Source organism: Lotus japonicus, chromosome 4 (genome assembly GCF_012489685.1).
Source record: "Lotus japonicus ecotype B-129 chromosome 4, LjGifu_v1.2".
Taxonomy (NCBI): domain Eukaryota; kingdom Viridiplantae; phylum Streptophyta; class Magnoliopsida; order Fabales; family Fabaceae; genus Lotus; species Lotus japonicus.
This window is the reverse complement of record NC_080044.1, coordinates 14291193-14306549: the sequence shown is the minus strand read 5'-3', so window position 1 is coordinate 14306549 and position 15357 is coordinate 14291193. Positions and strand designations below refer to the sequence as shown.

Genomic DNA, 15357 nt, shown 5'->3' with positions numbered 1-15357 from the left:
ACTACAACCTCTTGAAAAAGTGTCATCAAATATCGAACTCGCTCGAGGTACTTGATTAGATTGGGATCTTTGACCTGGAAAGTGCCTTTTACTTGGTTCTCCACCAACTGCGAGTCCGTTCTTATTAACAAACTTCCGATCTTTACTTCACGCGCCAGCTTCAACCCGGCGATGAGAGCTTCATACTCTGCCTGGTTGTTTGTGGCTTTGAACTCGAATTTCAGCGATTGTTCTAGTACTAGATCTCCTGGTCCTTCCAACGTCACTCCCGCACCACTGCCACTGCTATTGGAGGATCCATCTACAAAGAGAGTCCACTGAGTATCCACTCTTTCAAACCGATCTGGGGTCAACTCCACCACAAAATCAGCCAGCGACTGTGCGCCAACCGTGCCTCGCTTATCATATTGCAACCCATATTCGGACAATTTAACCGACCAGGCGACCAGTCTACCTGACAAATCCGGTTTTTGTAATACTTGTCTTAGGGGCAAATCCGTCCGCACCTTCACTGGAAAACTCTGAAAATAAGGTCTCAACCGCCGGGCGGTGACAAGGACCGCCAATGCCGCCTTCTCAATTTTCTGGTATCTGACCTCTGCGCCCTGGAGTGTGTGGCTAACAAAAGAAACGATTCGATGCTTGCCATCCACCTCCTGCAATATCACAGAACTTAGAGCACTATCACTCACAGCAAAATACAAGTGCAGCGGGTGTCCCTGTATTGGCTTCGACAAGATCGGCGGTGATGACAGGAGTTCTTTGAGGCGAATAAAAGCTTCTTCGCACTCCGCTGTCCACTCGAATGCAACATTTTTCCGGAGACATTTGAAAAAAGGGAAAGATCTATCGCCAGACTTAGGGAGAAATCGTGATAGAGCTGCTATACGTCCCGTTAAACGTTGGACTTCTTTTACATTAGAGGGACTCTTCATCTGTTGGATCGCCTTGCATTTATCTGGATTTATCTCTATTCCTCTGGATGTGATCATGAATCCTAGAAACTTGCCACCCTGAACCCCAAAAGAGCATTTCTCCGGGTTAAGGCGCATGTTGTGCTTCCTGATCTCGCCAAATGCTTCTTCTAGATCTTGATGATGATCCGAACCACGTACTGATTTAACGATCATATCATCAACGTAAACCTCCATGTTTCTCCCCACCTGTCCAGCAAAAACCCTATCCATCAGCCTCTGGTAGGTCGCCCCAACATTCTTTAATCCAAATGGCATCGTACGATAGCAATAATTGACACTGGCGGTCATGAAAGCAGTTTTGTCTTCGTCCGCCGGGTGCATGCGAATTTGATGATAACCAGAATAAGCATCCATCAGGCTAAGAAGTTCGTTGCCCGAGGCACCATCAACGAGACCATCAATGCTGGGAAGGGGATACGAATCCTTGGGGCATGCCTTATTTAAGTCTGTGTAATCCACGCACATCCGCCATTTCCCGTTCGCCTTCTTTACCATTACGACATTCGTCAACCACGTCGGATATTTCACTTCCCTGATGAATTCTGCCGCCAGCAGCTTGTCAACTTCCTGTTGTACCGCCTTCCCCTTGTCTCCCCCTAAGCGCCGCCGGAGTTGTGAAACTGGCTTGACACTTGGATTCAATGCTAACCGATGGCAGATGAAGTTTGGATCAATTCCGGGCATGTCCTTGCAGCTCCAAGCAAACAAATCTAAGTTCTCACCTAGCAGCTTTGTCAGGCGCGTCTCCTGCTCGTCTGTCAATCTGGTTCCAATCTTCAAAGTGCGATCGCCAAACTTCAGCACCTTTGTCTCCTCAATTGGCGTGGGCCTGTTCACTCGTCCCTCGCCACGCGGGTCAAGATTTTCATCCGAAGTTTCAATTTCATAACATCTGTGTCCGACCAACGCGCTCTTCCTGCCGTACAAGTTAAGGCAATTATTATAACATTCCCTCGCCATCTTCTGGTCCACCTTCAACTTTCCAACCTTTCCATTGCTTAGCGGATACTTGACCGCCAAGTGGGCTGTTGAAATTACGACGCAAAGACGGTTCAATGTATTTCGCCCAATGATGACGTTGTAAGATGCCACCACCTGGAGAACCAGATACCTTACCTTCAAAACCCTGGCACACTCATCTTCCCCGAATATTGTGTCTAGATCAATGTATCCTCTCACCATTACTTGCTCCCCCGCGAAACCTACCAAGGTTCCTGCGTATGGAGTCAGATCATTGTCAGTTAGTCCCAACTTGTCGAATGCATCACCATAGATAATATCAGCTGAACTACCCTGATCCAGGAGTACCCTTCTAACGTTGAAACTGTTCATCCTTAACTGCACTACGATCGGGTCATCCTTATGAGGCTTTATCCCCTCAAAGTCTGCCATCGAGATTGTTATGTCAGGGTGTACGAATCCAAAAGCGACCTCATGAACGGAATTAACTGCACGAACATGGCGTTTCCGCGCTGCATGGGTGTCGCCGCCGCCGCCAAATCCTCCAGCGATGGTGTTTATGGTCCCGACGGGCGGTCCTGAGTGTTGAGCGAACGTGTCATCAGCCCCTTTTGTGGCGATAGCCGCTGATTCTTGCTTTTTCTTGCCCTTAGTGTCCGCTCGCTCCTCTTCTCGCTTATGCGTTTTGTTGTGGTCGTCGTTGTTGCGCCACTGGCCTTGGCGATTCCCTTGATATCCCGCCCGAATCAATTTATTAATTTCCCGCTGCAAAGTCCAGCAGTCGTCCGTGTCGTGCCCGGCGGATCGATGGTATTCACACCACTTTTTGGGATTGGCGTCCCGTGATTGATACTTCGGGGCCTCTGGCTCATCCACTAGATTCGCGCCCCTCGCTTCGCGGAGTATGTCCGTCAATTCAGTGTTCATCACCATGTCAGCTTCCTCCCGCTGGCGGTGGGACTTGGATTGCCAAGGCCGGCGTTGTTCATAATCATCACGCCGTGGATACAACTGCTCCTTGGTCGGCCTCAATGTCGCTTTCCCTTTATCTTGCCTTTGCTGCTTGCCATCCCTCTTATCTTCACCATTCTTATCTTTTTTCGCGCGCTTGGGCGACGTGTCGCCTTTTTCCAACTTCGCGCGCTTTCTTTTGAAAGCGTCGTCCTCCTCGTCAAGAATATAAGTGCTGGCGCGAGCACGCATCTCTTCCATCGAACGCGCCGGCTTACGTGTCAATTTGATGTTCAACCCTCCCGGTAGCAAACCGTTTTTAAATGCTAGAGCACAAGCTCGAGGCTCCTCGTCCTCTACCTTGACCGACGCAGCGCTGTACCTTGCCATGTACTCCTTCAGTGACTCTCCTTCTTGCTGGCGAATATTGTATAGGTCATTGATCGTCACCGGTTGATTCTTATTCGCCGAGAATTGCACTAGAAACTTGGATGAGAAGTCTCTGAAATTCGAAATCGATCCGCGCGGCAAAGTTGTGAACCACGCCATCGCCGTCGATTTGAACGTCGATGGAAACATCCTGCACTTCACCGCATCTGACGCCGCAATTATCACCATCTTCGTATTGAAATACAGAAGATGATCCTTCGGATCGGAATCTCCGCTGTAAGAATCCAGAACTAACGTTTTCATATTATCTGGAATCGCCACACTCTCGACATCCTCCGAGAACGGACGGAACTCAGCTACGGAATCTGCTTCTCTGCTTCCATCGTCCTGTTGCTCGCGACGGTAGAAATTCAACTGAGCCTGTAGATGCTCATTCCGCTGCTGGATGTTGCCAATGCTGCGCATCAGATGGCGCCATTGCTCCTGTGTCACCGCCGGTTGTTGCTCCGGAGCAGGTGAATTCTCTGGTGAGCGCTCCAGAGATCCGACCTGCGAAGGCGATGAGGAGGTGGTGATGGGTGATGGAGGAGGAGAAAGCGGCACAGAAGTGCGTGTAGCCTGTACTCCTGCCGTTCGTATCGGAGAATCCAAGACGACTCGATGAGGCCGTCGAGGCGGCGAGATTCGCTGTCGCACTGGTGAATGATGTTGCTTCCTGCGTCGAGTCTCCATCTAAACAGGAACAACGCAGACTCGATCGAAAGACGAACGCCGATCACGGAATCAGAATCGGAAAATTAGAGAATTGCCTGATCGTGATCAGAGATAGCTTCTTGCACAATCAATCCACGTGAATGGGAGTAGAAAGTTTATCGTTCCCCACAGACGGCCCCAAATGTTCTAGGAATGAACATTGAAGAAAAGTATAGTACCAAAGGGTCGAGAGATTAAGCTAGGGAGAGAGAGAATTAGAGAGTGAATGCTGAATTTCAAGTGTGTATTTCTCCAAATGAGCCAAAAGTCCCTTACAATTGATGACTACCTCCTATTTATAGGGCTTGGGCACTACCTATTGGGCTGGTTGGGCCTCCGGAGTTGAGGCCCAACCCAAGGCCAAACTCTCGCTCTTTGGCGAGCTAACCCCTGGGCGTTTCCCCTCTAGGGGCTCGCCCAGTCCACAAGTCCAAGTACAAAAAAGTGAAATAAATTTATTATTAATATATAAATACAGGTATCATGTTGGTTTAGTTGGATTTTTCACGAAATTGATATCCAATCCAAATATGGTTGGATTATAATAAATTCATTCAATTCGATTTATTTGCTCAATTCAACCCACTTTATCGGGGAAGATTTGGATCCTCTCCAGCAGGATCTCTCTCCATCCTCTCCAGCATGCATGTCAACCGTCTGATTTATCCAACAGTCCAGATTAATGAAGTTAAAAACACATGAAACACCATCGTTTTAGTTCTTTGTAACATGATCTCACAACTTCGTACTCTCACTGCCTCACCGCACAACTTCGTACTCTCACCGCTTCGCCGCGCCGCTCTTAGTTCCCGACCACCGTCGTAAGGCCACCATAACAAGGGGCCACTTCCACTCGTGCCTCAATTTCTTCTTTCACTCTAACCCCTTAAACGTGATAGATTTGTATGCCCTGTATTCTCAATGAGGATCTATCACACATGCCTTTATTTACATGATTAGATCAGATGATGGCTAAAATCTTAAATTTCCAATTTTCGTACTTGTTCAGCATTCAAAATGGGGAGCAATGATGAGGGATGACGATTATGAGTTTGAGGCAGTGAGAATGTGACAGGAAGAGATGAGATAGGAAACGGTGCGGCGTGGTTAAACCAGATAGGGTGGTGTGCGGTGAGACTAGATGAGGTGCGACGTTCTCGATTCCGGGGCGGTCCGATGAGACGCATGACGGAGCGACGGGATAGCAATGGCGGTTGAGGTTGGGCAGGGTCTCTCTGATGCGACATCGTTTCATGCGTTTTTAACTTTATCAATCTGGACTGTTAGATAAATCAGACGGTTGAGTTGCGTGCTGGAGAGGATGGAGAGAAATCCCTGGTTAAGTTGGGTTTGGCGGACTAGTCAAATTCGTAGGACCCATGTACACTCCTAGACTCATTAGTACTTTGTCCGGGAATCAGAAGTTGTTTTTCCTCTGTTCTGTTATTTTCTTTTTGAAACCTCAACATTGGTTAGTGCCACAAGATCGGTCTAATTTTCTAAACATGTTCTCAATATGACTCGGACATGAAAATCTATAAGTTTTTTTTTACACCAGAAAGATAAATTGCACCATTTAAAAATTGATCCTTGAACCTCACCCAAATCACATGTTTCTAACTCTTGTCATCTGAATTATCCCTCATGAACATAAAAATGTGTGTTTGGTAACCGTTATGATTTTTATGCCCTGGCCGCCTCACAAATTTCCAACACCTCATGAGCATGGAATAGGTGCCAACGACTCTGACACAGCTAATATTGAATTCTGTATTTTAAACCCCAAATAGTATATTCATGAACCATACACTTTCAGTAGTTTTTTCTTTAATTACTCTTCTTTTCCCTTTCTCACACTATTTCAAATTTTCAATTAAAGTGTCTACATCCAATTAGAGCTAAACTAACCAAAAGAATATCTTTAGGGAATTTCTTGGAAGGGCTAACATGTGCTGTCCACACGCTTAAAGTAAATTCAATAATTTTTTATAAAAATCAAAATGATTAATTAATTGTACGATGGCTATGAAGTATGAAAGACTCCACCACCTACCCTCTCTATAAATTGGACAACATTTGGTGACTCACTGACTCTCATTACAAACATTCTTTCAATTACATCCCAAACAAAATTCAACAGAGAACATGGCTGCCAATAACGGAGAGGAACAACAGCAAAATCAACTCATCGGCCACCAAGATCTAGCTCATAAGAGTCTCCTTCAGAGTGATGCACTCTATCAGGTTCCCTGCAACAACTAGCTAATTTCAATTTTTCTCTTTTTCACCAAGTATACTCAATAGATGTATGTATATGCTAATAGCAATTTATCTCTTCTGAGCAATTGTAGTATATACTTGAAACCAGTGTGTTTCCCAGAGAGCATGAAAGCTTGAAGGAGCTTCGTGAGATGACAGAAAAACACCCTCGGTATGATTGATCATGGTTATTAATTCTATTTCATCAGCAGATTCATCTATTGTTTTTTTTATTGACAAAAAAACAAACTTTCAAGTACACCAGATAGACCAAGCCAATTTTATGTGCAAGTGGACATTTCATACATGATACATGTGTCACTGTCTTGTACAAACTATGTGTCAAACACACAAGACTTTCAGGTCTACCACAAATATGTGCTATTTATTAAAGATAATTAATGAAGATATTGTGAAACAGGAACCTGATGGCTACACCACCTGATGAAGGACAACTATTGAGGATGTTGATTAAACTCATCAATGCCAAGAACACCATGGAAATTGGTGTCTACACTGGTTACTCTCTGCTTTCCACTGCTCTTGCTCTTCCTGAAGATGGAAAGGTACTTATTGAGCCTAATTAGCACATCTAAATCTAATTAATTAAACTTTAAATTTAACATATCAATCATATATAAAAGCCATGAATATACAATGTAATTAGCTTTTCTTTTTTTTTCATTTATTAGATCTTGGCTTTGGATGTGAACCGTGAATACTATGAATTGGGATTACCCATAATTGAGAAAGCTGGAGTTGCTCACAAGATTGATTTCAGAGAAGGACCAGCTCTTCCTCTTCTTGATGAACTGCTAGAGGATGTGGGTGTACCATATCTTAATTTTCATTTTCATCTATGCTTTACTAATTAATTTTCAATTTTCACATTGTATAACTAAACCATGTCAATTAATTTTGCAGGAAAATAATAAGGGAACATTTGATTTCATTTTTGTGGATGCTGATAAGGATAACTACATAAACTATCACAAGAGGGTGATTGAGCTTGTGAAGGTTGGGGGTCTAATTGGGTTCGATAACACCTTGTGGTTTGGGTCTATGGTGGCTGCACCAGACGCACCTATGATGGATTTTGTGAAGCACTATCGTGGTTATGTGATTGAGCTCAACAAATATTTAGCTCATGATTCAAGGATTGAGATTTGCCAGCTCCCCGTTGGTGATGGGATTACCCTGTGCCGCCGCATCATTTGATCATTTGTGCGCTTTGAGAATGTGGGTTTTTATTATGAGTTTCTGAGAAAATAAATGTGTCGTGGTTAGCATAAGGAGGAGTATTTAATTCGGTGTTTCACCTGCTACATGTGATAAATGCAAGCTTTAATGTATGTTTCTTCTTGAATTTAGCTCCACTGACATTTTGGAGACTAAACAATGTTTTTTTTTTTGAACGTGAGACTAAACAATGTTGTCAAAATTATTGTTTTTCATCTAAAACTTTAATTTTATTTTAATGATATTTGAGCCTATATATAACGAAAGAAAATTAAAATTGTGCGGGAATAATACTAACCATCACATTTCATTAAAAAAGTATGCTAAAAAGCACTTTTGGCCTCTGATGTTTTAAGTTTGTGCAAATTATGCCCCTACTCTATTTTTATCGATGTTTCTACCCTCATGTTTTCAAACAGTGCACCGTCTACCCCTCCGTCAGTCAGACACGTTAAAAAATTAACGGAATGAGCTGATTTGGCTTTTATTTTTTATTTTTTACACCTGCCCCGTGGAAATTACAAGTGAAATTGGAAAAAGGAGGCATGGGAGATTCAAACTCAAGCCTTGTAAGTAGGAAAACATGCTTTTAACCAGTTCAGTTACATACATAATTGATATATACATCAAGCAAATTTAATTTATATCATTTCCTTGATCATCATCAACTTCATATACTCTTCTTCATCTCTCCAATCCACTCAGGAACCTCTACCGAGAAAGTCTGACTGACGAAGGGTTAGACGGTGCAATGTTTGAAAACATGAGGGGTAGAAACATCGACAAAAATATAGTAGGGGCAGAATTTGCACAAACTTGAAACATCAGGGGCCAAAAATGTTTTTTAGCCAAAAAAGTAATTAAAGGTTCTTTAACTTATCAAATTTGAACTTGGAGCATCTTTAACACAACCCGTGAGGTAAATTGGAAGACTTTTGAGTACTTAATCAGAATTCAGAGCTAGGACAATGGATCCACAACAATACTTTATCCAAAGCAGTATCTGGAGAGTCATTTGGCAATTACATAATGGAAAATTGGAAAACGGAAATAATGCACCTAAGTGGAATAGGAGAAAAGAATGAAAGTGTGAGCAACCCAAGTTGCAATATCTAGAATTTTGTTTCTACAGCCAAGAGTATAACATACCTGTCCTGAATTACTAATAGCTTCAGATAAACTCTTGGTCTCTCTTGACTACAATCTACCTCAAATGACTTCAAATAGCCTTTAATATAACCTCAGCATACACAAAATGTTTATCTAATTTTCTAACCTAGCAACAGTTCCATGACATTTCACAGCTTTAGGATACTACAGTGACATGCTAAGATACTAGAGCTCCTTTTGGAGGACTAGCTAGAATAAGATATATGATAATTGTTAGTCATCATAGTTGCAACAAGGCTGCGATAAGTATGATGTAAAACAAGAAGCAATTTGGAAAACAGACAGGAGAAGCTGAGCTAGAGAACTGAACAGAACCAGTAACGCTTGCACCAGTGTTACTCACTGGACTTGTACTAGGTAGAGAAATATTCTTACAAGTTCCGAACGAAGCACCTGCCTGCAAAATTGAAGAGATGATGTTATTGTCCTAGCTAGAATTTCTTTTCATCAAAATGTACAGGCAGAGGCGCTGTCTTGATTGAAATCCACCCAATCCCAAAATGTGACAAACTCACAATTTGAATCGCACAATTCAATACGAGTCACCAAGCCAACATATCGTAAGTGATGATACAAATGATTTTAAATCAAGCAAAACATGCATGAATAAGTGTGGGTGACATGAATCACATGATTTAAAATTTGTTATCTTTAATCTTTTACAGCTTTCTTTCACCAGTTCTCATGAACAACAACAACCAAAGGTTTTTCCCACTAGGTGGAGTTGGCTTTAGGGATCAAACAACCTCATGTCAAATAAGCTTAAATTAACCAAAGAATCACGGCTTAATACACCCTATTTAATTATTTCATTGCCCTCTTTTGATTCTTATGAAAAGAGGCCTTGCACTGGCACTCACTGAGTCACTTGCTCACATAGGGTGATAGGGGCTTCAAACAGCTATTTGCTCACTCTATGCCCACCTTATTTGATATACCTTCACTCAGTTTTCATTTTGATTGGTAACATATAACTTAGATATATCATTTTGTGAAGCTTATGGTTAAGTTTCATCAATTTCTGATTTAAAATTACTAAATCAAGTAGTATACATCAATCTTCAACTATTTTTTATTGTGATTCTTAATCTTATGATTCAATACAATATGCGATTAAAAAATTAGTTTGGCGACACACAATTTGAATTGCAATCTGAGAACTATGGTTAAGAACAAATAATTGAGAAGATATTCAAGAAAAACTAGGAAAGTCAAAAGAGAACATGTTGATGTTATCAGTTTACTTCAATCTTGATTTTTATATAAATCTATAATTTTATTTGTCTGTTTAACATAGATTTGAGTTAGGTAAAGAACTTTTTGGAAATTCTAGGACAAAAAGTGACCAGGGAAAACTATCTCCCTTTCTCTCTTTATTAGTAGTAGAGATAAAAGACCTCAAGTCAAGAGCATAAAGGAAATTTTGAGATGCAAGCAATTCAACAAAATGAAAATTCACCTTCACCCCCAAGTGACTAAACCTTTCTTTCTATCATCCAGGCTAAGACCAATTTGTCTCTCAAATTATTACTTGGTTTCAAGAAATATAAAACACATAATTATATGGCTTAAATACTCTAGAGGTCCCTGAAATTGTGTGGCGTATGAAAATAAGTCCCTGAAAAAAAAAATTCCGATTCCGGATCCTTGGAATTTTTTTTTTAATCAAAATAGGTCCCTACCCGTGTTTTATGCTTATGTGGCTCATTTTTTACACAATCACAATTTCCACGTGGATTTTTTTATTTTATTTTATGCCAAGTGTGTTAATGATTTACAAAAACCCAGAAAAACATCATAAAAAACCCAGAAGAAACCTTTCCTCCTTCTTCATCTTGGCACAGTACTGACAGAAGCTTTGAAACTGGTAAACGAACTCATCCACCATATCCCAAAGCCCCTAATTCGCATGTTAACGACGCCGTGGAGGACCTATTTTGTGATTGTGATTGTGTAAAAAATGAGCCACATAAGCATAAAACACGGGTAGGGACCTATTTTGATTAAAAAAAAATTCCAAGGATCCGGAATCGGAAAAAAAAATTCAGGGACTTATTTTCGTACGCCACACAATTTCAGGGACCTCCCGAGTATTTAAGCCTAATTATATTAAAAAATGTGGAGAAATTTTAAATGCAATGACTGGCTGACCAATTGTCTGGTTCTATACCAGAAGGACAATCTAAATCAACCTGATGTCCAACAAAAGCTTAGTCGGGTTTCAGAGAGTATCTTCTCAAAGTCTCTTTATTCCTCTCGTGTGGATAAAAAACATTTAGAAATTATAATAAATGACTGTTCAAAATTGTAAATTACATAAAATGTGGAAACTTTGTAATGGGTGTAAATTACACGCAATTTCGTTTCCAGTTATTAGTTTAGGAATACAAGACAGTCAGAAAACAGAAGGTTCCTAAACAATGGCATGAAGAAAAAACATATCAGAACAAGAAATGGAGACAAACCTGGCAGGCTGTGATTGTACTACACCCACACAATTCTTGGCCATTCATTTTATCCACAATATCAAAAACACCACCTCCATCACTCCTCTGCATGAAATTTCAATCAGAATGCTACAAGGTATGTGCTGTATGCATATCAATAACTAAGTTTCAGCTAACATTAGTGAACAATATGGAATACCATGTAAAAGTTAACAGCTATGAAGTTGGGCAACACATTCCCTGCAGCTTTGTAGCATGTATTCACCATCTCAGCAAGTGGAGCGGAATGCTCTTTGCACGAATCAGCTTGAACTGGATATGTTGGAAAGTAATTCATTAAGAAAAGCGACGCACTTCTAGAATTCAATGCCTTTGATTCTTTCCTATGCGGGCAAGAACCTCGCCGAACTCCAGGATCTCCAGCTGAAAGCAAGTGAATTGCGAGGTTGTCATCACAAATCATGAATAAAGGAGAAAAGCATGTTAAAATAATACTGTGCTCACACTCATTTTCAACCATGTGCTTCCACTGATAAGCTATTCCTTCTTCAGCTTCCTTTGAGGCATCCGAAGTGAAAACAACAAGCCGATGATTCGCTTGAACCATCTCTGTTACAGTGGGCCAGTCGTCACCCTTTTTAGGCATCTTGGACACTGGAAACCAATACTTATCCAGTCCAGCACTTTTGAACAGATTAGTCAACCCCTTTGGAGTATGCACATAGTCTTCAATTATGATGGTGACAATCTCAGTTGGATTTCCCGTCAAGAATGCTTCCACTTCTTTCAAAGTATTTATAGCAGGTTGCTGAGAACAGTTCAGTTAACACATTAGACAATGCCTCAAGCAAGTGCAACCATAACAAAGCACAATGAGATTGTAAAATCAATAATACAAAGATGGTTAAATTACAAAGGCAGTGAAGTTGAAGCATTCCCCTTTAAATGAATGACAGAGCCAAATATCATTCTGGAAGTCGTACATATCCAACATCAGCCCCCTCACTCCATTCTAAATCATCAAAAACAAATACATAAGAAACAGCACAAAAAGTAATCAAACAACCAAAACCTAGAAACAAGGGGAAATGTCAAGTAACCAAATATCTCAAAAGCTTAAGCTGTTGGGGCATGGGCAATGCACAGGCCCACCTACCATGTGCTTTTAATTCAACTTTTTAATAGAATAATTGGGGACGGCGGATCGAACTCTGGACCGTTTGGTCATAGAGGCTCTGATACCATGTCGGATAACTAAATATCCCAAAAGCTTAAGTTGTTGGGTAAGGGTCACGTGAACAGTTTTATATTATATTCTAACCCGAAAAAACATTGCCAAGCTGAATCAGAAACCAACTTCATCCATAAAAAGCAAGCAAAATTAACAAGCAACTGCAAACAGATTACACATACCCTCAACTGGTTAGCCACAGCATCTTCTTGATTGTAAAATGTCAATCTCTGAACACCCGGGTAAGGCGGCGAATCCACGATGCTGAACGAATTGTGGGTGACTATCCATGAGTACTTGTTGAAGGGCAACCCATTGACCTGCAAAATGACCCAAAAGGGAAAGTTCCATAAAAAAGAGATTTTGACACCCTTTTCTAGTTTTCTTTAGCTGCAAAATTGAGAGAAAGTTGCCATCAATGAAATGGAGATTACTATGGATGTGGGAAGCGAGGGTTGGCCTCTGGTGCAGATGGGTCGGTTCAAGCCCAAAGCAGGACAATTACCGCAGTAGAGACCTTGCCCACAATCCGTAGCGGTTAAACATGCTTCCGAAACCTGCCAAATTCAGCTGAATTTCAGAGAACGAGAGTGAACTTCCATGGATCTTTTTTCTCAGGAAAGGGGAAAGAGAGAACCTGGCAATTGCCGTTAGAGCATGCGGTGGAGGAGGTGAAGAAGATGGAAGAGATGATGAGTGGGAGAAGGAGAAGAACGATTTGTGCAGGTGATGCTGCTCTGCATTGCGAGCACATGGCAGGTACCTTTGCAGAAGAACACACTGTTGCGGTTGCAGCAAAGGTCCAAGGAAAACGAGTGTGCAATGGTCGAGGATAAAGGTAAGAGCTGAGCTGAGTGCGCTTACTACCTACTGCTATTAACGACTACTTTGATTTCTCTAATCTTTCATTATTTGAATTTTTTTTATACACATTCGTTATCCGGTCAATCTTTGAATGCTGTCAAATTCGGAATTTAGTTTCGATTAGGACTTCACGTCCCTCTCTTAGAATGAATTGTGTGGAAATCCAACCTAAAAGCTATTCTCACAGGCTCAATTTACATTGTCAACTAAGATACTCCTCTTGGATATGTTCAAATCAAAATTAGATCATGTATTCTATTCCATGTTAATTTTAGGTCTCTATCTATAGGATAAAACAAAACTATATAAACACTTATTAAACACCTCATTTTTCTCATATAATATAACATCACATCATATGTTTCCAAAATTCATATGGTAATTTTTAATGTAAAATAGAATAAAATAAAACGTGGAATGCACTATGGTGGAAGTATAAAAGAGATTTATTGTTTGACTATTCTATCGTGAAATGCATGAAGTCAAATTAATAAATAATTGTGTACCTAACAAAATTTAATACATAAGTGACTATGATGGGTTAGGACCTCGCTCTGCTGGGATTTTGGGTTGTTGACTTTTTCCTTTTCTTTTTGCGTTGACTAATTCTTAGGGAAAGACATAAAGCGGGACAGTGATGGCGGCAAGACGGCGGCTCACAAGAAGGAGCCTTCCAACCAATCTGATGAGGGCCAAAGCTTTGACAAGGGAATCGATGGATCTGAAAATTTCCTTGGTTTGGGAGGTGACGATTAGGTATGATCACTAGATTGACATACATCAATCAATCAAACCAATCGACAAGAACTTTCCCAAGGTATTACTTGGCTTCGACTAAGAACTTCTTCAATTACTCGTTCGACATATATCAATCAACCAAACCCATCGACAAGCAACTTTCCTAAGGTATTACTTGGCTTCGAATAAGAACTTCTTCAATTACTTGATCGACATACATCAATCAACCAAACCAATCGACAGCTTCGTCTTCGATCCCTTTCTATCCATACAATTCAACTTGCGAAGACTTGGTGAAAATCAAGTTAACAAGGGGTCAATAGATCAAAGTTCCTTGTCGAGGATCCACATGATGTGCGAGGAAAAGGACATTGCCTGCGATAACATGTAGGAAGAGAATCCTCTTTGTCTTGTTATTAAAATCACCAAGGAAGAGAGGGGAGTGGTGTGCGCCCCTTGGAAGAAAGATACTTCTTCATTAAGTATAAAAGTGTTTAAGTGTTATTTTACTAAATTACTCATTTTAAAGCTCCACCTTTATTATTTTGATAGGAAAATGTTAGTTCTTAGTAATGTTAATAAATTAGTCATCATCAGGGTTCAAACCCTGGACCCTCCACCTTGCATCCCACATTTATATTATATTTAACATATTATATCAATTTTAGTCATCTTGTCTCTAATGATTCCACTTTATTTTATCCCAGAGCATAAATTTAGTATTGTACACTTAATATTACTCGTGCTTGAATATGGTTTCTATTCATGACGTCTGAATTCAAAGTCTTATTCTGTTTTAATTCTTAAATAAGCTAGTGAATCCGTTGAAGCGTTTGTGAATATTGTTCTTGAAGGTACATAAATCTCTAACACTGATTGGTTGTTAGTTTTGAGGATTTGTTTCTTAAGACTGTTCGTGTACTTTGAGGTGGCGATTTCTTTCTCTTAACTTGAACAAATCAAATTATAGACGGGCGTCCGATAGAGGATGTAGGATTCCAACTCACGATTGTGAGTTGAGTTTCTACTCAGAGACTTGAATAATTATTGAATTAAGAAAAAAACTCTTGTGATCGATGAAGGTTTGCTGCACTTGATTATTATAACCTTAAGGATGATGCTTTTCTCATATGATAATTCAATATTGTTTTACCGCTTGACAATGAACCAACCAACCACCCCCCCCCCCTTTAATTACTTTCATATCTGAATTCAGTTTATAATCCACATGAGTCCGTGAGAGAACGATCCTAGTGTTACACCTTCTATTGCACTAATCAGTTTTATTACATGATTACTGTAACACGCATCCACGACAATACGTTCGTCAACGTAACGTTGCAACTGTTGCCGACTGTGACGCCTTGAGCTGACGAGG

At 40.7% G+C, this 15357-nt stretch overlaps 2 protein-coding genes across 2 annotated transcripts; one reads left to right on the top strand and one right to left on the bottom strand.

Annotated features, from left to right (window-relative positions):
- Positions 1 to 6110: 6110 nt before the first annotated feature.
- On the top strand, positions 6111 to 7771 carry LOC130710828 (caffeoyl-CoA O-methyltransferase 5-like). Its single transcript, XM_057560200.1, has 5 exons — positions 6111 to 6275; positions 6383 to 6462; positions 6712 to 6856; positions 6983 to 7114; positions 7215 to 7771. The coding sequence occupies exons 1-5, from the start codon at positions 6177 to 6179 to the stop codon at positions 7506 to 7508; spliced, it is 750 nt and encodes a 249-aa protein (XP_057416183.1). The 5' UTR covers positions 6111 to 6176; the 3' UTR covers positions 7509 to 7771.
- A 729-nt stretch (positions 7772 to 8500) lies between these two features.
- Positions 8501 to 13262, bottom strand: LOC130710827 (PI-PLC X domain-containing protein At5g67130-like). Its single transcript, XM_057560199.1, has 8 exons — positions 13015 to 13262; positions 12812 to 12934; positions 12560 to 12697; positions 12060 to 12158; positions 11651 to 11954; positions 11346 to 11569; positions 11165 to 11251; positions 8501 to 9096 (listed from the first exon to the last, which is right to left on the bottom strand). Exons 1-8 carry the CDS (start codon positions 13129 to 13131, stop codon positions 8920 to 8922), a joined length of 1269 nt encoding a protein of 422 aa, XP_057416182.1. The 5' UTR covers positions 13132 to 13262; the 3' UTR covers positions 8501 to 8919.
- Between the last annotated feature and the right edge of the window lie 2095 nt (positions 13263 to 15357).

What these genes read in the sequence shown, in the direction of transcription:
- LOC130710827 (XM_057560199.1), bottom strand. Translation starts at nt 13,131, where the DNA reads ATGTGCTCGCAATGCAGAGCAGCATCACCTGCACAAATCGTTCTTCTC. An exon ending in CCTCGCTTCCCACATCCATA is followed by an intron (nt 12,698 to 12,811) that starts GTAATCTCCATT and finishes GTCATTTTGCAG; the next exon opens with GTCAATGGGTTGCCCTTCAA. An exon ending in CTGTGGCTAACCAGTTGAGG is followed by an intron (nt 12,159 to 12,559) that starts GTATGTGTAATC and finishes TTGATGATTTAG; the next exon opens with AATGGAGTGAGGGGGCTGAT.
- LOC130710828 (XM_057560200.1), top strand. Translation starts at nt 6,177, where the DNA reads ATGGCTGCCAATAACGGAGAGGAACAACAGCAAAATCAACTCATCGGC. An exon ending in AGAGTGATGCACTCTATCAG is followed by an intron (nt 6,276 to 6,382) that starts GTTCCCTGCAAC and finishes GAGCAATTGTAG; the next exon opens with TATATACTTGAAACCAGTGT. An exon ending in ATGACAGAAAAACACCCTCG is followed by an intron (nt 6,463 to 6,711) that starts GTATGATTGATC and finishes ATTGTGAAACAG; the next exon opens with GAACCTGATGGCTACACCAC.